Source organism: Leuciscus leuciscus, assembly GCF_965113295.1.
Source record: "Leuciscus leuciscus genome assembly, chromosome: 24".
Taxonomy (NCBI): Eukaryota; Metazoa; Chordata; class Actinopteri; order Cypriniformes; family Leuciscidae; genus Leuciscus; species Leuciscus leuciscus.
Window position 1 is genome coordinate 18,147,285 of NC_138723.1, and position 22,443 is coordinate 18,169,727.

The window sequence follows — 22,443 nt, forward strand, 5'->3', positions numbered from 1 at the left end:
CATATAGCAGTCAGGTAGATATGGGAGTTGAAAAATATGCACACATTTCTCACCTCCATCAATGGCACGTCTGTGAATCCATGCCTGAGAGATAAGCGAGGCTTAATTAAGCTTTGTTACATTAATGAGGGGTGAAAACAAACACATCATGCCTGTCTCTGGACCTTGGCCGAGGCTGATAAGATTGACTGCCCTGCAAGTGACTGATATCAGCATGACACCCTGTGTAAACATCAGGGAAGAGGATATACTGTGTGTGGGTGTGCGTATGGTTAAGAGTTATGCGTTTTAGATGATTGGTGCTTGTATCCAGAGGCCTGAACCTCTTATCATATCGTCTCTACACACTTACAGAGGTGTCTGTGATAAGCTGCAGTTGCCTGTGCTAAAAAATAATTTACAGCTGCTCACGATATCTCTTTTACTGCCTCTGACAATTTAGGATTTACTGCATTATGACACTATTTAGAAAATTAAACAAGGCCCTGGCTACCCTTTAGTGCAAGCCATGGAAAAGGGGGTACACTATACACGAAAAGCCATTGAAATTTGTAAAGATTTCAAAGCATCAAAGCTTTCAAAGCAGTTTCAGTAAAATACATTTGATTGTTATTTGCTTTAGTTTCTCTTACATCAGCATAAAAGTTATTTCAGAGGTGCAAAAAAGATTATGAATTATGAAGACTGATAAATCATGCAACAACATTAGGGACATATTTTAAATAAAATAAAGAGGGTCAATTTAGATTTAACATCCATATTAACTCTAAATCAAAAAACATTATATCATATAATAGAATTGCAATATATCTGAATGACTATTAGAGATGAATAGAGAGTAAAATATGAACTTGTTTTCCTCAATAATTGAAGGGAAAAAAAGAATGCAGCACATGCATTCAACAACACACATGCGAGGAATACACACCACAGCCTCTGCCCTGGGCTTGCACAAGAAGAAAATGAAAGCCAATTGTTGTATGAATAATGCAGAAGCTTGCAGAATGCAAATGCAGGACACAGGATTTATTTTAAAGCCTAGAGCCACAAAAGGGGATTTAAAAAAAAAAAAGCAATTGAAGGAAATATGAGGTACAAACTCTAAGGTGCATGTGAGCTTTGAGAGGGGTGTGACATTTAACTTTCGTATGAGAAAAGAAAAAAAAAGTCTGATCAGGGATACATTGAGTTGGTGTACGCACAATAATAATGCTCTACTTTACAAGCTCCCCTTGATGTAATATTGATGCCATGAACACACAGAGCATTGGTTAATCGATTCTGTTGATCCTGTCAAACTTGCTTCCATAAGACAGCAAAGTAATCATCTGTCCGTGTACATGGACATCAGGTACCTGTGAAGAGGGTGTTACCTCTCTGCTGACCTGCAGGTGGTGCTACATGATCACTGATCAGATCAGGGTGAGGCAGAGGAGGATGAGGCAGGGTGGGATAGAACACAAAAACAGAAACACACACGGAGAGGAGTATAAAATATAATATGACAGTTATTCCCATTCTCTTAGAGCATGCGTGGATATAAATGTGTCTGTGAGGCAGATAGAGAGAAAGAGAGGAAGGACGAGAGGTGAGGAGAGTTGTTGAAGTGTTGTCCTACAGGAACTATAAGGATTTTATTCTGATGCTAAGGTAGTTCAGACTTTTACTTGCCCTGCCAACATTTTTATGTGGAATGAACAATAAATAGATAGAAATTAAATACTATATAATAAATATTATAAACTATAATTACATTATAATTATTTGAAAACAAATATATGTTTTTAAATAGTCTATTTAATATTAACATATATTTTTATTACACATTTACAACAAATAATTGATTTGATTTTTAATTAGATCTTCAGCTGGAAATTACACAACTATACATTTAGTTAGAATTTGTTTCCAAAACAATCAGGTCACTTTTGCAATTTAGACATTTTTATCAAATATATGTCAAATGTCAAGTCAAATCAGGATAATATATATATGCCTTAAAACTAGCATACACTACTAAAACCACACAAAAATATCTAATTAAAAAATATATAACTAGATTATTCAGAATAAAAATGATCCTTTTGTCAGAACAGAAACATTCGGCCTTAAAGCTCAGATATTTATAAGGTGTGCTGGGATATTACAAATCAAAGACTTTTAAACCACAAAAAGATCCATTCTGGGTTCATTAGTGATATTAAATGAATGTAAAGATAAGAAGAGCAATCTTACAGTCCTTATTCTCTGCTTCCCTCTCTCCCGTTCCTCCCCCCGGTTCCTTGTATAGCTGCAGGCTAATTGGTGCGATTTTAGATAATTATTATTAAAAGCAGAGCAGCGTGGAGGCTTTGGCAGATCATTCCCCGGGGGGAGGGGTCTGCTTACACTGAGAGCGCCAATCGGCCCCGCATCACGCAAAGCATTTCCTTTGTTTTGCCCTGTGTTGCTGGAGCGTGTTATAACAGAGAGAGACAGACAGACGGAGAGCTCGCACACACCGTTACACTTCAAAACAAACACAAATGAAGAACGAATGCGATGTACGTATAGTGACAACTGTACAGCACCACACACACAGCATAAGTTGCTATATCACAGACAGACGCTCAGTCATCTGCTCTACAGAAATGCTCTCCAGGTTCTTAGTGTCCAAAACTTCAAAGCTTTATTTCAATGATCACACACACAGACAGCTACTCACACACCAACATAATCTGTTCTCACATAGACATGTGAAGGCTGCATCCAGGATTTTTTACACTACCAATCAAATATTTCAGGTCAGTGAGTCTTTTTGTGACATTTATAATGTTACAAAAGCTGCTGTTTTTTTAAAACTTTCTATTCATCAAAGAATTCTGAAAAAATATATCATGTATTCCACAAAAATATTAGGCAGCACAACTGTTTTCAACATTGATAATAATAAGAAATGTTTCTTGAGCACAAAATCAGCATATTAAAATGATTTCTGAAGGATCATTTGAAAATTCTGTTTTGCCATCACAGGAATAAATTACATTTCAAAATATATTCAAATAGAAAACCGTGTTAAAAATTGTAAATCAAATAAACGCAGCTCTGGTGAGCATAAGAGATATAAACTCTTTTTTTTTCCACTCGCGTTTATATCCCGCAATTATGATTTTTTTGTGAGATATAAACTCCCAATTGGGCTAAAAAAAAGTCAGAATTTTTAGATAAAATGTAATAGGTTTAAATATTTGATGTTGTAACTGTAGGCTAATACATTATGCCCTTAATGAACTGCATATGTGAATATTATGTAGACCTAATTGTTTACATCAAATTCATGCTTTAATAGTAGACCAATCATCGCAGGTTTCATCAGTCCAGTCTGTCCGATTAATGGCTTGCAACCATAACCGTCTGCGTTCAAATGGTGTCTTCGATGATGGTATTCTATAAAAATGAAGACTATATTTTTTTCAACAAAACAAAAAAAATTTTTTATCCTATTCCGTGGATCACTGTTACCACCGTTTTTCTGCTACCACAATGTGTGCGCAACTGCAGTGAAGTAACTGTAAAGTCTACTCCCAAATGGTCTATAATTGTCATATCATATGTATCATACACCTTGATACATCAAACATTTTATTCAGACTATACATTTGCATTTAAGCATTAGCAACTTATCACTTTAGCATTCATCAGCTAGGTGAAAATGTGTAATCTACACATCGCTAGTGTCATCAAACGGAATCAAAAAAATTCTTACCAGTTTTCTATGACTGGAAATTTCGAAAATTCTCTTCTGCAGTGCCAGCGATTGTGGTTGTGTACGAACACAAAAATCATCCAGGATGCACATGACATCAACTCACCAAAATGAGTATACCATGTGGCCTAATTACTTATTTTGGGAGTGGGGGTCTGTGCCAGTATTCATGGGATCTGTGCATTTAGGACCCCATTATTACAGCAAATCACATTGCATTAATGACTGCACACTACTGGCAAACTGAAGAAAACTCTGATCCTGTAGATGATTAAACTGATTCCAAGAATTAAACTGAAACAGAGCAGATAAAGACAGCACATGCGTTATTTAAGCTGTATCGAACTTCAGTTTTAAAGATGTGATAGAAACATTAAAAAACACTATGATGAGGTTGATTTTCCAAAAGTCATATACAGTAAATCCCATAAGACAATTTATCAGTGAATCAAACTTGAATGAATTCAGCTATACTAATCCTGAAAAGTTCATCAGGGAAGGCAAATGAGATGCTTGAGCAGTCTCATTTACAGATCTGAAAAATCAGATAGATAGCAGAGTAGACTTAATACAGGGAGGTAGAGGAAGAAACAGGAAAGGGTGCAGGTATTAGCTGAAAAATAAAGCAGATCCTTTGAGGCAATCTGTGTACATTTATCCTTATTTATCTGTAAATGCTCAGTTAGGTGTAAAAATAATATGCATAATTACATTCAGCGAAAAACTGGTCCTACTAAAACATGAAATCGGCCAGCACTTTTCTTAAGACTTAGCCATACACAACATTACAGCAGGTACTGTATTCACACACACACACACACACACACACACACACACACACACACACACACACACACACACACACACACACACACACACACACACACACACACACACACACACACACACACACACACACACAGTACAAGAGCCTGTGGGCAGAGGGTCCTCCTCAACCAGACTCTTCTTACTCTTCCTCTCTGGACATGAATAATGCATGAGAACATGTAAATACGTTATCTGGTGCATGCATTAATGATCACAGGAAGACTGAGGGTCTTTCAGCTCCCATGATTAATAAAACATGTAGACTCCGAAGACTGACACCCTTTAGTTTTTTCCAAGTGCACACACATAAAGATAATTAGTAATTGCGTATATGAGCGGGTCAATAGAGACGTCAGTGTGGTATAGTGCTTCTCAAACTGTTGATTCACAAGTTGATTTGATAAATAAACAATTTCTAAACAAGTTAAAGGGGTTCTTCGCTGGCAAAATGAGCTTTCAATAAAACTCAGCTGTCAATACAGTCAAATGTGACTGTACCTGACAAGAGAAAATGGAGAAAAAAAAGCTGTTGTCTTCCCTTTGGCCAAATATGTAGAAAAACATCAACACCCATAATGCAGTCTACATCTCTGCGGCGGAAAATCTGAATCGGTGGACTTTTGCTGATATATAAACATGAATTTCTCTGTCCAGGTAACACAGAGAACGAGTAAACATTGTTCATTTACATATACTGCTGACATTGTAAAAAGCAGGTTGAAAATAAAGCTACACTTTAATTCAAATCGGAAAAAAGCACATTGAATTAACCAACTAATTAATTTGGCTGATTAACTTCATAAAGAAAGGAAACAGCAGTCTGGCAAAGTAAAACATGGTATAAGTGAGACTATTTCAAGATATAAGGTCTAAAATAAGGGTAATTTTACACTATGTAAAATTGCAAGCAATTGTCAGCATCATTTTTTGTAGGAAATAGGGTTGAGACGTGTCATTTCTTTGTAACTGTTTGTGAAATGTACTAGCAATTTCTGATTGAAAATTGTTTCAAAGCAAAACCAACACCAATTCTTTTTTCAAGGTGCATACAGAATCTATATTCTCTTCTTTCCATTTAATTGAACGTCCCTCTTACACGGTTTCCTCTATTCTCATTTATCCACACGTACAGCACAGGCTCTGTGCGCCCAATAAAGTGACAGCTCTGCCTTGTCAGGACTTTTCTCCACAGAGTTTAAGTCACCCAGGCAGCCTGTCAATCAAAATGCCAGAGAGATGACAGCTTCTCCCATTCGCTATCGTGTTGCTGCGACGACAGGGTGACCTTTCATTGCCTCAGCAGCTGCCAGACATCTTCCTCTCATCACATCGAGAGTCAGAGTGGAGGGGGATGAAGGGGAAAAAAGGAAGGAGATGGGAAAGAATAAAAACAGGAGTGCTCCCTGAGGAGGAAGATTCGGTGCCGGTCTCAGGCTGTTTCAAAAGCCAAGCAACATTTTTGGGCCTATGATGTCCAAAAATGCTTTCTAGGAAGACAACCTACTAGGTTTTGAAACACAGCCAGAAAGACATGTTAAAATGGCTAAGAGTCCACTATATAACCAAGATTTTTACACCAGTTAGTGATGTCTGTTTAATTTTTTGAACAAGTTCTTTTGAATGACTTGGTCGAAACTGGATCTGAAAAGTTGTTAATCATGTAAGTGATTGTAAGTGTGGTGGGTAAAATGTTGGACTCAAACATTCACAGTAACCTTACTGTGTTGAACTAATCTGATTTGTAGCAGGCGAGATCATGGCGCCTACAGTGTGACCCTTTTCAGACATGAAATCTGAAGAAGAAGAAAAAATCTGAAATCTGAAACTAATGTCTATTATTTCTGAAACCAGGCAAACTTATATAAAGTGGAAAATGAAAAGCATTGAAAACAAAATGAAAAGAACAAATGCACAATTTGTTGAAGCAAACATTCTGAAGACATAACCATGAATTGATGATAATGTAAATGAGTGCGAGTTTCTGTGGATGGGCGGGTGAAAATGTGTCATATTTTTGAGATGCACACACACACACACACACACACACACACACACACACACACACACACACGCAAGGAGGACAGCAGCATCTGGAGGCTGGGGAGGCATCACAGCACACGGGCTGTCCGCTTGCCTTGCTCAGAGAGTGGGAAAAAGCGGGAGGAAATCTGTTTCCTGTCATCACCCATCTTGTCAGTCTTGGTACAGACATCTTGCATCCCCTCGACCAGCTGTTTGCTGCTCACTCACACAGATGGCTGCTTCTCTTTGATACAAACTCTCTCTCACTCTCTCTCTCTCTCTCTGTTCAACTTTCCCTTCATCTCTACATCTGACACTAACTTTCCTAAAGACTTACAGAATGTTATCTAAAAAAAAAAAAAACATTAGTGCTAGAACAAAGAGATCAACAATAAAGATGGCCAGCGTGAGAAAGAGCTAAAGATTAGGATTTGTCAATTCAGAAGCACCAAACAAATCAGTAATGTTTTCACTGCATGCCACAACAGTGTGTATAAATGTAAAGCTTCAATTATAATCAATTATTTTGTACTAATTTGTTTTTTGTTTGTTATTCGTCACACAGCTGAATCAAGTCAATCAATTATGTCATATGAAAAGGAAAAAGCTACCTCAGTTTAACAGTGGCAACTAAAGATACTTTAAACATGGAATTGCTTACAGTGGGTGACATAAAAAGAGAGCTTTTCTTTATTGTAACATTTATCTGTGGAAATGCAGTGTGTGAATTTGACAGGTACACACATCACATGCACAAAATTAGGCTGAAAGGGTAAAAAGTTCATAACATAGGTATGTAGGGACAACCAGCTCTTATTCCCTCTAAGTACATCCATAAAGAATTGGACTACACTGCTAACTCACAGGTTTTTTTTTTAGACTTGAATTAGACTCTATTAGACATAATTGGGTGGTTTAGCACTAAATAAGGAAACTGTCTCTAGCAGTGGAGTATGAAGAATTGCAAAAATGGACCAGGGCATATTATAAACTTGATCAGACGTCTCATGAATATTAGTTAATATTAAATAAACATGACAGACTGACAGACAGACATATATATAGACTGGCAGACATAGATAGATTGTAGTGCTTAAAAGCTCTGAAAGAGCAGTAGTTTTGGGGATCTGTCATCTATCCACTGCAATAACCCAAACACAGCTGATGAATTAGTCACAATGACACAGTTTGGGCCTCAAAGCCTATGTTTAGCCTCAGTCAAAAAAAGGGTTAGCCTGTAAGACCCATTGTACCACTTCAGACTAAGAATAAATAATTAAAAATGGACTCTCTACAAAACTGCTGCATTTGTATCAATCTAAACCAATCATTTTTGAAGAAGAAATTTTATTAAAAGTATGTAATTAGTTGGTTTTATTAATCAATGAAAATAATCTTTTTTGAAGCTATAAGAAATATGTATTCACAGGGTGTGGCCAACAAATCCAAGCTACCACCCGGACAGAAAGACCACCCATCTCTAAACCAGCCTAACATGGCTTCCATCAACAGCAGAGCAATGAACTGGTCATAGAGCTGGGGTATAATAAAAGCAGCCCATAATCAGTAAAATTATCTCTGCATGCTTCTCTGTGAGAGCCGTTTACAATTCACAATTTTCCAGCCCGCAACTAAAACAACAAAAGCATTCTGATGCAATTAAACCAAAACATAGTGCAGTGCACAACCCATGAGAAATTCACAATATCTTATTTTCCCTGTTTGTTTTTATACTTGTTTAAAGAAGGGTGGATTGTTCCAGTCCTCTCTTTTGCATAAGGGAGCCTGTCTTTAGCCCACACATGTCAGAAGGGAGGTAAATCAGTGGCATTCTGGTCAACAGGGCTGAACCTGCAGCTCTAGAGTTACTCTGCTTTTAGAACAACACTTGGACGCCTGCCGTCAGTCAAACCTCTTTGATCTAGACATGGTAATGAGTGCATCCCATTCACAGCACACGTGAACTGGTCATCTCTTCCTCTTTACTACTAGTTATAGCATGACATAAACATAAATGATCATCAGAAAGAATGTTGAAAGAAACAGTACAACTTACTGAAATGTATCATGTCTCATGTAATGTATCTCACTCAATCAGTGTTTCAGCCACATAAAGGCGTCAATAAAACAGCTTGTAAACAAAGCCATTCAGTGTTTGTAGCTGGTTAGTTAGCTTGAAAAATATGTTAAATATACATATATATTAAATATATATGTCTTCATTATTTCATGCATGTTTTAATAAATCTGCCATAAAAAAAACAAGTTATTACAACTACCATTTAAATGTTTATATTTCAATAATAAGTTGGAGTAGAAACATCATTATGTCATTACAAAGTTTGAATAAAAATATCTTATGTGCAATTGAAATGTTTGTATGCAACTCAGTTTTTATTTGAGTGTTGATTATTACATTTAATTGATTATTAAAGATTAATTGATTATAAAATATAACTATTTTTGGTGTCACTTTTGGGCTAAATGAATACTTTAACTTTGGTTTTGTGTTAAAAAAATAAATAAAAAAAATCGGTATATTATTATGGTATATCAAAAAACGTAGAAAGTTTTAAAGCCCACTTGCATGAAAATGGTTTAACAATTTTTTAAAAGTTAAAAGTTTTCATTTTAGTTTTAGTATATATATATATATATATATTAGGGCTGTCAAAGTTAACGCGTTAATAACGCGTTAACGCAAAATCATGATAACGGCACAAATTTTTTTAACGCGCTATTAACGCAGCGCGTATTTTCTGTTTGACCCGTGGCCCAACCTCTAGTTGGAGAAATGGAGATACACAGTGTTGCCAACTTAGCGACATTGCAGACCCCTTTAGCGATTTTTTCCCTTCAACAAAGCGCCCAAACCTTATTTAGTTTCTGAGAATCTACCGGTACCGCCGGTACTGCTCTCTCAGCGCGCGCTCGCGCTCTCTCTCTCTCTCTCTCTCTCTCTCTCTCTCTCTCTCTCTCTCTCTCTCTCTCTCTCTCTCTCGCGCGCGCGCGCGAGGAGCAGTGCTTTAATTAAGTTAAGCACAGATATTATGTTGCTTCACTAATTGTACAAGTATAGCCGAAATCAGAGCACAGATATTGTCTTTATCTTATGTGAATTTGATTTCACCAGACGACGGCTCGATTATCAGAATTGTTGTGCAGATTAACTTAACATCTTGGAAGGGAGAGCTGGTTATGTCTTAATGGGTCGCGTTTCAGTCACCATTTCAAATTCATTCCGTTGTTTGACAACAGAAACAGTAAAATATACCAATGAAAACAGTTTTATTGAGAATTTAGCTTCATCAAAAGGGGCACAGAGAGAGACAAACTACAATGTAATAATAAATAATAAATGTACATTTAGCATTTTCAGAAGAGCTGCCCTGTCATGCAAAATCTAAACATGTTTGTGTTAGTAAATTGCTCAGTGCAAAGAAAGAGAAGTAATGGTAACCTGGCATTTTTTTTGTTCTTTCTACATGTGTCTAATAGACATGAACAAGTTCTTTGAAAAACATCTATGACCTTTGAAACATGTCTCGTCCTTATGCTCTATATTGACTATGGTTTCAATAATAAACATACATTTGCATAAAGCATCTATATTTATCCATGCCCACGTTGATTAGAGTATTACAAACTTGAAAAGTATTAATTTAAGGTACATTTAGAACAAATAAAAAAATGTGTGATTAAATGCGATTAATCGCGAGTTAACTCATGACAATCATGCGATTAATCGCGATTAAAAAATGTAATCGATTGACAGCCCTAATATATATATATATATAAACTGAATAAAAACATTGATAGAATGAAAATAAATGAACTAAACTGAAAGCACAAATGGGAAAATAAAACCAAACAAAATTAAAAACTACTATAACGCTTCACCCCAATAACAGGCCTTTTTTTTCTCATTTCAGATCTCAACAGTAAGTATGTAGACAATTTTGAGGAATCCAAAAGACAAGACGAATTTCTGAGAAGTTTCAACACCTGAAAGTAGGCTACAGTATCAGCCTACTCTGACACACTGAACCCTCACATCTCTGCCTTGTTCAAAGCTCAATTAGTCATTCACTGGTCTGCTACCCACATTTCTCAGCTCATCTCTCTGTCCTCATCCATTGCTCTGTTAATCAGCTGTGAAGTGAATATTTTTACTCTTCACCCTTGTTTCATGGCCTGAATCAAAAGCATTCTCTCAATCTCTACTTTCACACACCAGGGAGCAGAGCAGTCAGGCGGTTGTCATGGTTCCCTTCTCTCATCCGCTCTCCTGTCCAGTGTATGAACTCCATCTCTCTTCCATTTCAATCCCTCTCTCTCCCTGTCTGTCTAGCACTCACACACACTGAGTTATGAGCACTGTTAGGTGCCGTGTTAAATTAAAGCAGTTCACATGTCATATGAGCACACTTGGGCATTAGAATGAGAGGAGCACAGAAAGACAAGCGCTGGCGAAAGAGAGAGAGAGAGAGGGAAATACAGGCTTCACATAAAATGGACGGCCTGTGTGAATAACAGTGTCTTGGACAGAGCAATACACGGAACACGGTCAAAAATAACGGTAAGCATACAGTATTTTTCACACACTCACAGTCGCACTTTTCACAGTTCAGTGTCATGTCAGACAGATATTTCCACCCCTCAATATTCACACCTATTCACTTCGATTACAACTACCCTGATTTGCAAAAAGGGGCTTTAGCAACGGCTAGTTATAGAGACTCAATTATAGGAACAAGCCACCAGGGCAGTCCTCCGAGAACTACATTTTCTCCTAGGGTCATTTTCCTGGATGCATTCGCACCGCCAGTAGGAACTCTGAAGCGATGTAAGCAGGCCAAAAGCAACTTCATTTAAGAGCGGCATTCAACAATGTCAACAACTGGAGGATGGAGGATAGGAGGATGGAAGATAGGAGCGATGTTTTTTTGTTTTTTTTTGTGGTGTGGGTTTCGTGATGACGAAGACGGAAAGTAGACGTATAAGTAATGCGATTGAAAAGGGGGGAAAAAAAAAGGCTAAGAGACTAAATCTCCTATGACAACTTGCAGTGCTACATATCACTGAGGTAAATGTTGTTAACAATTGCTTTCTTTATCTTTATGTCTTAAATAGTTTGTGGAGTAAGTATATGTAAACTGTGGGTTTACATGGCTTTTTAAGAATGGCGGGTGCCAGTGTTTCGTATGGCATGCGTTCGGCCAATCAACATACACTTACATCACTGGTAGGTCCTATTGTGCTGGATTAGACACTTTAAGTAGGAGTTAAATTAGTCCCCCCAAAGGCATTCCTATAACTAAAATGAAACGTTTCTCTGGTGTGAACACTCATAATTATTCGTTTTAGTTAGTTTACAAGGTATAAATCCATCAACCGAACTCTAAAGAAGAATTATTTTAACTTTCAATTATTTAATACAAATCACCGCTAGGGCTGGAATGAAGCGTCGACGTAATCGATTACGTTGATTACATAAATGAGTCGATTTGTATGGAATACTCCGGCTCCTGGGCATGCTGAAAATCAGCCGTTATTACAGAAAATATGGGCTCCCCTACCTCAAAAACGATGAGACAGCAAAGCAAGTATTTTGACTATTAATGTGAATTTTTGCAAGATCCCATTTCAGTCTCACTCACTCACTCACTCATCAATCCATAAATCAATCAATCAAATTTAGGTATTTAATTGAGTATAAATTCTTGACATTTTACAAAAGATAAGGTACAGAAATATTCCCCCTAGAAAAATCAGGAAGGTTCACGATTTCCTGTCCTAGTTCTCCAGCTTCTAGATTGCCCCTGGAACCTTTGTGTAGACAACTGAGCTCCTTAACCATTAGGTACCATCATCCCTGTTTGACCTTCAGTCCACTGTAATGCATCAGGTCTGTGGGTAACTGGATCAAGTTCATATTTCACAGTGCTGATCATATGGACATGTGACCTTTGATAAGGTTTTGCAATCTAAGAGATTTTAGGAGCTACAATCCAATAACAGAATGACAGATGGACGGATGCAGTTTTTTCCAATTGACCATTTACGTAACTGCCAAAACATGCAAACCAGGTCTACATCTTATTTTTCACGGTAACACCATCTATCAGTTTCTCTCCCTCTCTGAAGAATAGAATATCAGCCTCCATTAAAGTTTAACACAGCTGACAGGACAGAACAGGACAGGGGCATGACCTGATTCTCTCTCTCACACACACACACACACACACACACACACACACACACACACACACACACACACACACACACACACACACACACACACACACACACACACACACAGATAGATCACATCTGTATGACTGTTACCATCTGGCTCAGTCTCAGCAGATTTCTGTTACTAGTGTCAATAGTGATGTCAAAGAAGCTCTTTCATATTACACAGCACATGTGGTGCATAAGGGCAGCTCTTAAAAGTGGAAAACGTGTTTAAATGAAAATTTAAACCTTGGCCCTTCGTGGCAGACTCAAGCTCAATTAAATATTCAATGCTTCAAAATGCAGGCATGATTATTACAAAATGCATGAGAGGGATTTCAGACCATCACACACATACATAAACACAAACACTCAGCTATCAATATAGCACCAGCACTGTTATCAACAGATCAATGACAGGTTTAGATTACAGGACCAGAGTGTCTCGGGAAGACAGAGGGCTGTGAGCCTAGTTAAACCCCAGACCGAACACTGAACGAGGAAAAATCGGAGTTAAAATAGAAAAAGGCAACAGACATTGTTCTGACTCACCTTCTCGTTATATTTGAACTTGACATAGAACCAGCTGGACTTAATCATGATGTCGGCTGTTGGCCCGGAGCGTGTGGTGTGCCTGGGGGCAGCAGTGCAGGTCAGACGGGGTGAGAGGTCCGGTATAAGAGCAAAATGCCAGAGGATGGAGATCTGAATGCGGTCGGTCTGCTTCACCAGAGCTCAATCCCTCTGTCTGCTTGTGCTTGTTTCTGTCCTGCTCTCTACTTCGCTCTCTCTCCCTCTCTCGCTTTGCTTTCTGCTTGTGCCTCTCTCTCTCATTCTCTTGGCAGGATGTCAGCCCAGCTCTTCAAATACGTTTCAGCTGTGTTCATCGGCGATGACACATGCCAGAGAGCCAGAAGATATCCAGCCTTTCTCTTTTCAGTCTCTCATTCCCCACTCTATGCTTCCAACAATCTGTTTTCTGTCCTTTACGGTTTTGTGACAGCTTGACAATCCTCTAAAACAATATAAGACCAAAAGTCTCTGAATGATTCATTCGGTTTCTGCCATATTCCGCTACTGTACTTTTTTCCAGTCTGTGTTTGGGCTTTTTTTCCCCCTAAGCCAGCCATATCATTCATGGCAATATCACACTCTCATCCACTTTTTATCTTCTGGCATCTTCTACTTATCTGTCTTTCTCTTTGTGTCTTCTCTCAATTTCCACAGATGTATCACTATAAACATACAATATTGACACTTGTCTATACCTATAATGTTTTGGTGGGGTCCAAATGTCTTGAGACTACAATGAAAATCTAAGATTCCAAATCTAATGTAAACCTGAAAATACATAGACTATTACACATTTGGAAACAAAGAAACTTAAAAGTAAAATGAATAAAAAATATTTCAGAGTCTGCTCTATATATGTCATTATTCAAAAGGGAATTTTTATTACCCTTTTAAAGTGTCAGATTTATTTTTCCACTGAAGCACAATATAAGATTATCATCAGGTTTTGCTCAAACCTGTATATTTAAATGAAGTCATTCGCAAAATAAAAGTGAATGATGTAATGTAACATTTTCCAGTAAAAGGCACAGACGCAGAGTCAATGTGCTGGTGTGGATCTGCTTTGTGTCGTATCCACATTTCTATACAGAATGTAAATGACCTCTATTATCACTGACTAACCTCTTTGCCACCATCACCAAATTGCTGAATACTAAATAGTTTTGATATGTGGATGGTCATTTGTTAATGCGCTCATGATTGTGACATCAATACCACTATTTCTAAATGACCTATTTTTGCAGCTTAGCTTTTATAAATGCTCTGGGTGAAAGAGAGTAGAGATGATAGATTGTGCCAACATAGTAAATCAAACTTGTTTGCCAAAAAAAAGAGCAAATATTGTATGACCTGACCTCTTTACGCTCCAGCTAGACTAATGTGAACACATCTGGCAGATAATGTATACACTTCTGATAGGCCTACACTCCAATCAACTTCAAAACAAAACAAATCCAGACTGCAGGGTCACAGGAATAAACCACACCAGCAATGTGACTCAGCAACCGTGCCATTTGTTGGAAAAATGTTACGTCACATCATCCATATCTACTTAGCAATTGACTTCATTTAATTATATATACAGCAATCATCATGTATGTCTATCCAGAAACAATCATCAAACCACACACACAAAAAAAAAGAATTACATGAACTACAAAATAAATAATCCAGTCTTTTTTGTTTATGTGTGATTTCATTACTAAATAAAATCTAAGTAAGCAGCATTCACTGAAATATTTTATAAATGCATACAGTTCCCACATCATGTTTAACTGTAATGAAGAAACTTTCGTGTCTAAAACTAAGCAACACACACACACACACACAATGTAATTATGTTTTTCCAACAGCGCATTTGAACCAAAACACATGCCAACCAGAATCAACAGAATGAACTAAATTTGGCAGATAACCATATCAATCTCACACATGCTGCCAAGTCCCCCACTGCTTCAAATAAAAAAGCCAATCAAACATGTCTGACATTTATTTACAACTATTACAATGTTTTGAAGTGTCACAGAGTCACAATTTTCAGTGAAATCAACCAATGAATGGATTACGAAAAAGACACACTCACAAACCTAAACAGTCCTAATCGCTAAATCAATTTTTAAAACCAGATTTAATTGCTAAACCCCTACATTTCGGAAATAAGAAATGTAGTCTAGGGTCATCATCTGAAAATGTAGCAACAAACACGGAGATATTAATAGCAGATTTAGGACACCCACGGGCCCCAGAGCTGTTTTAGCAGTTGATCCAATCCCATGTTGTGCACTGAGACCCATCGCCATGGTAATACTTAGTGACAGCGCATCTGCATGCTCACATCAACAGCCACAAACACACACACATGCTCCACTTCACTGTGCACCCCGTGGACAAAACACAAAAAGACAGAGAAAAACAGTAAATAAATAAGATTAGATGTTCTGGTGCCCATTAGAAAGAGACACACGCATCTGAGAATAAAGCAGAGAACGAGAGAGAAATAAACACAGCAAGGACAAAATATTTCCACAAGAAGTGCCTGTTGTGTTCTAAGACTCTGGAAGCACTCATCTTGTTAACATAAAATATTATTGTCTTTTGTCCTGTCAACAGCTATTGTTGTCCTGTTAAACAGCATAAAATGTTTAATGATCTAATGCAAGCCTGAAATCAGTGGCTGTGATGAACTGCAACAAGCTCATGCTTCAAAACAGCCACAGTAACTTTACTTTTTCTTGATTTTCTGAAATAAAAAAAAGTTGAATGTACTATTGCTGCAAAAAAGTGACATCTGAAACTGCTATGACATAACTATGCTGGTGCACAGAGGCTAGTTAATCATAACAGCGGTCATTTGCATAACATTAAGTATTAATGCTATACTAATAAATGTTGGCCGGTGGGTAGTGGTTGTGGACTTTATACCGACACCTATTAGCACTGATGTAGCATTATAAAAGCAAAGGTTTCCGTGTAACAATGCCATTGTATGAACACCATATTCACAACTGTTTATTAACCAGCAGTAGTATTTGGCGTCAGTAAGATTTTTTTTAAATAAATTAATACTTTTATTCGTCAAGGATACAGTAAATTGATCAAAAGTGACATTAAAGACTTTTATATTATTACAAAAATATACATAATTTTGTTTCCACTAAAATATTAAGCAACACACCTGTTTTCAACATTGATAATGAGAAATGTTTATTGTGCCAGAAAATGGCATACTGGAATGTTTTCTGAAGGATTATGTGACACTGAATAATGGAGTAATGATGCAGAAATGTTTACAATATCACTGTGTATTTTTGAATAAAACAGTTTTAGACCACTGATGTGAATGAAGTTTTAGAGCACCTAACGTAGTGTTTCTAAGAGTAAAATATATTTGTTATTTTTAGTGCAAACTTTGACTAAGGTGGGGGGAAAAAACACTCGCTTATAATGTAGACTCGCTCAAAAACAAGTCAGTCATTAATTTTTAAGGCAATGGGCCATGCTAGTTCAATTGAAAATGATAATACTGTAGAATTAAAATACTCTATAGTAAATGGTCTCAAGTGAGAAAACACAAACAGCGACTCTAGTAGAGAAAAGCTTAATGTCCACACTCTTGCATAGACACACTGACAAACGCACATCCGCACAGCAATACACACATACAGTCCATAGTATCTTTTGTGCTTGAGGGTAAGCGCCTCAGGCTTAGCGGAGCAGCAGGAAGCCACATCCTCAGCTGATCCAGATTTCAACAGCTCTGGGTGGCTGTGAGAGATAGTCTGCCTGACCCCCAAGGCCCTGCCCTGGGCATGTTAACAGAACGACGGGCCATCCCACCGCAGCTCCCCTGGCAATCCTGAGCTACACCCCTACAGCCCCTCTAAATCTTGCAAATTATCCATTTAACCAGATGCCAGACGCTGAGAGAGAACCACAGACAAAAGACCTCCACTTCCACATGCTTTTAGTGCTTCATTCAATCTTTTTTAACATTTTATGTTTCAAATGAAAGAGAACTTACATTATGTAAATGAAAGGGAGGAAAAGGGTGAGAGAAAAGACAGAGAGAGAATACAAAGCGAAAAGAAAGTTGCCAGTTGGTCATTAGATGTAGATCAGTCGCATTTTTCCATTCATGTCCGTAGCAGGGAGATAAGTTACATGCAAAGTGTAATACTTATAAAGCACCGCCAATGTACAATTTGCATTTGAAACACTAATATTAGCATGGATTCTAAATAACAATGCACTAAAATTTCAGCAACCAAAATATTCTGCCCAAAAATTATTTTCGATTTCGGATTAAACCTAAAGATCCATTTTGGAGGGCTGTCATCTTATTATGACAAATAGTGTGATACGGGTGATTAATTAACGAGGATGAGTAATTAATGACAGAATTTTCATTTTTGGGTGAACTATCCCTCTGTTAAAGCAGCAGCGCAGAGCGCATGTTAACTCATCATCTTTTCTTCTTTACTACTACTTACTGCATGAAATAAACATAATTTAGCATCAGAATGTATGCTAAAAGAAACAGTAAAAATTGCTGCAATGTATCATGTCTAATGTAATCGCTCATTAGTAAAAAAAAATATAGATATATTTCGGTGCATCCCTAGTTTTGACGTGGCATCAGAAATGTCCCCTTTAATCCAAGGTTACCAACTGTGTCGGTCCACAAAACATCTCAACACAAAATAATCTTTCAGATGTACTGCACCCGCTATTACTGTGAGAACGACAAAATATTATGCAATACCAGTGTGGCCATACCAATCTAATTCACAACAAGGCTAAGAAGGCCTTTCAAAAGACACTGAAGAACAAAATGTGCAGATCTTGGAGACTCTGTCCCATGATCCGTATGGATATGTTAAGCAAAGCTCTCAGAGAGGTTAGGCAAACGTTTGTCAGCTGTTACCAGTCGCTTAAGACGCACAACGGGTTTAATGTTCTGTGGGCTTTATGAACAGTGACATGTCTGCGTGTGGAGCTCATTTCTGCTCTCCAGGCAGCGGGAGACTTGGATGGAGATAAGACCGCCCTAGAGAGGCAGAGATGAGGGAACAATTCCACCATCCAATGACTTTCAGACGTAGGGGCCACTGCCAAACCCTCTCCACAGATTGCGCTCTTCATTTGTCCTAACACGAAACGGGTCTCCACAGCCCAGGCTTCGCACGCACACCTCCCGCCCTCTGCTACAGCCCAGCTGGTGAGTCTTTAGCAAGCGAGGGATCAGATGAAAGAGAGGAAAGGGAGATAAACTAGTGTAATTGCTGGCAGATGACGAGAAGAACAATGGAACAAAGTGTAAAGTGGAGAGGACCTGAACCAGAAGAGGTAAGAGGGTTGTGTGTTTGCCACAGGTCTCGAAAACCACACAAACAAACTCCAACTCTGGAATAAAAGTTCCTATGGGACTCGAACACACAAAAAACAAACATATAAGTATGCATACAAAATGTATTTAAAAATGTAAATATATAGTGTATATAGTTTGCTTCCATGTGTATGTGTCACTCAGGAGAATGAAACTAGGCAATGATGACACAAATACAAATATTTCCCTTGGCAATTACAACGATGCAAATAACTGCATGATAACAGCAATCTACATCGACATATTCCACATGGAATTACCAATCCCATATTCAAATTTTGCTCTATGATATTTTTAATTTATATAAAACAATTAAACTAGAATAAATGTTGAGGAAGCTTGGGATTATGTTTTAAAAATATAGTTATATCAAAATAAGATAAGTTTACACAGAGAGAAAAGTTGAGAATATGATAGATAGTTAAAGTGCTATTTTAAAGGCTCCTAGTTTTGTTTTGGAGGTCTCCTGAAATAGGTTTACATGCATCCAAGATTTAAAAAAAACACTGACCTTGCGTGCAAAGTGGATTAGTATTCACAGCGCAGAAAGCAGCGTCTCAACACACTACTAGCGCAACTCAACCAGGCCTCGTCCCTTTTTGTGCACATGGGTGGGAATTATTTAAATGAGGAATATTGTGATGTGTACATTACCAGAAGAAAACTCAAGACTACAATTGAGGCGTTTCAGGGAGTTCAGAAACCTTTCCTTACTGATATAGAGAATAACTCTCTTTGGAGTGGACTTTATGGTTCTTTTTTTTTTATGGTTAAACAGCATCATCACACACACAAAAAATGATGAAAATGTAAAAAAGCATAATACAGTAGGTCCTCTTTAAATCATTTTAAATTTCACATTAAAATTAAACTTGAGCTTCAGTGCATTTAAGCAAAAGGTTTACAGAGAACTAAATTTTACTTAAAGATTTATGATTCTGTAAAATGAATAAAACAAACATAAAAAAAAATATTCACCACAACAAGGCAGTTTGTCTGTTCAGTCTAACCAATTTGAGCTAAAAGAGCTGGCAACTTGTAAAGCCAGTTGTCAAGTCCAACAGTTCTGGATCAGATCCAGAGACCGAGCAGCCAAGTAAATTACATGTAAAGTAACCAATTTACCGAGTGAACTGTCTGTCAATTGAGGCCAGAGACCAAAAAGCACATGAGCAATAACAACAGCCGCCCTAAGAGAGTCAAAAGAGACAAAAGGCAAAGATAACTTCAGTCAACTTTAGTCTAAAACCACACAGTTCTTACAGCGCATCGACCCAGGCCACAATTCTGGCCTGCCCACATATTATGGGATTTGGTTGCCAAGGCTCAGTGCAAAGTAATACGTCTGCTGTCCAAAACTAGCTGAGGGGAGAAAAAGGGACTTACTGTGCAGAGCGGCCAAACCTAAAACAATATTTATAGATTCTGCATTAAAGCGCTGCACCAGGAAGAGGTCAATTTTAAGAACTTAATGCTAAACATAATATGAACTACATTTTTAAACTGCACATTCATTTTCTTTAAGTGAAACTAATACAGAATCATGTAATTGTAATTGGTTTCTCTAATACATTTGCAAAAACAAAATTTACATGAATATTGCACAAAAATGCAACTAAGTATTATAATAACCTTAGGAGAAACCAGGCTCAGTCGGGGCTGGGGGGCCAGTTCTCCTCTGGCCCACGAACGAACACGGTGTGATTATGATTCAGGCTGCATCACAGGTCAGAAGTCAAACTGTGGATCGGTAGTATTCAAAATATTTCATCCAGTTTTCTTCTGCTTGAAGATCGGTTTTACCACGCCATTGTAGAGACAAAGCTGGTCATAAAGATCTCTGCGGAGAACTTGTCTGGTTCTTGTGGTCTTTACTGAGGATTTGTGTCGAGGGCTGTCGTGCTGTGCTATGTGGTCAAGGGCGAATTTCAAATGCCGCTTTTGCACCCTTCAAGGGCACTTTGGGAAGGGGACGCCATTTGCAGGGGTGTTTCAAACAGAAGTGAAAAACTGACTCCTTTCACAAAGGGCCCTTCCACAAGTCCGTTAGCGAAGGGAACATGCGATGATCACTCCAAGGAAGTGATTTAATTGTTTATGGTCATGTGACCCAGGGTGACAAGTCATCATAAATCATTTTAAATCTAAAGGTCGAAGGTAGGCAATTTTGGAGCGGCTAGCAATAGCAAGCTAGCTTTAAAAGCATTAGATCCCACCCTCCCTTCAGAGCGCTCTACAAAGCCACGCCTCCTTCAAAACACATAAAAGTCCACAGAATCCGCAAAACGCCAAGAGACGGCGTTGAATTACCTCGTCTCAAAGCACATAGCATTACAATAATAATGAACGTAAACAACTTACAGAGCTCTTTCTTGTACCACCTGACTGCTGCAGATTCATTACGGCGTTGATAATGTTGACATAGAAACGCATAAATCCGAGTCTGAGGACGTGAACCGCTTCGGGTAAAACATCACGGGTTGCCAAGTCTAAATTACAGTTACGACATGGTGTGAACGCAGCATAAGCACTCAGTGACTGTCGTCTTCAACTCTGCATAGCCTCAAGCAACATGCTGATAACGTGTGATGTCTGCATGAGCAGTGAGTGAGGAGGTATGGAAATACATATGTTGACAGGCAGGTAGGACATCATATCATTGCACTGATTGGACAAACATTTTTGGGTCGTGAGACTCATTTTAGACCACTTCTATTATTGATTGCTATGAGGATGTGAAGAGAGTTTCAACCAGAATGACAAAAAGTGTTACCCTACCTTTAACGTATAAACAGAATAATTTAAGTTGTTTTGTTTTGTTGTGATATATTACACACGTTTTCATCATGCATTTCATATTAAGTTTAAAAAAGTTTCATAGGCAAGAAATGTGTTTAATGCTTTAAGTTTATTGCTTAACTTTATAAAGTTAAAAGCAGATCGGGAACACACATACAAAGCATGTTTTAAAAAACTTCATTATAAATGTACATTTATTTGTATTGTATATTAACAGCAATAATAAGATATTCCTGTTGTCGCTGCCTAGCTTAGTCGTGGTCAAATTTCATGTAAAGGTAATGAGGAAATGACATGGTCTTTCATTGCTCCCTCCGCCAAGTGCATTCCAAAAGGCTTCATTATGACACACAAGTGCTCTGCTCCCCACTTCAAGGCCCTTCGGAGTGAGTAAGGCATAGTGATGATCACTGCTGAATAGGAATTTGCCCCAGAAAAACCCACTCTCAAGTCTCTATGATAATATAGTCTCTAAACATGGCTTGGGTCCCTCTTTCAATGCGGTCTATGGGAATTTGTGACAGTTTTTGTCCGCCGCTCTTAAGTTATGCAAGTTTAAAGGTATAGCGGAGGATCTTTCCAAATTTTAGATAAGACCCGCCCTCTCCACTTTTTGAAAAGTTTGATTGATTCACCAGAATGATTGACAATTAGGAGGACCAATAGTTTAGACTACCCACCAGGAAGTAAAACATCCTCCGCTATACCTTTAATATCTAGAGTTAGTGTGTGCAATAGTAGTAGACAACACTTAAAAACAAATAACAAATTAATCTAGCAATCAATCACACTGCTAAATAATGCCTCCAAATATTTCTTCTTTTAACACAAATTTATCTTGGAGGAAGAAACA

At 37.8% G+C, this 22,443-nt stretch overlaps 1 protein-coding gene across 6 annotated transcripts in view; it reads right to left on the reverse strand.

The window, feature by feature from the left end:
• The window catches only part of auts2a (activator of transcription and developmental regulator AUTS2 a), a 346,002-nt gene that overhangs the window by 225,529 nt on the left and 98,030 nt on the right, over window positions 1-22,443 (reverse strand). Inside the window, exon 1 of one of the 6 annotated variants that reach the window (XM_082157792.1) lies at window positions 13,385-13,797. The exons of the other annotated variants lie outside the window; for them this stretch is intronic. Coding sequence (XP_082013918.1) covers window positions 13,385-13,432 — 48 coding nt within the window. The 5' untranslated portion in view covers window positions 13,433-13,797. Of the gene's footprint in view, window positions 1-13,384; window positions 13,798-22,443 lie in introns of those variants that run through there. 6 annotated transcript variants of the gene reach the window in all.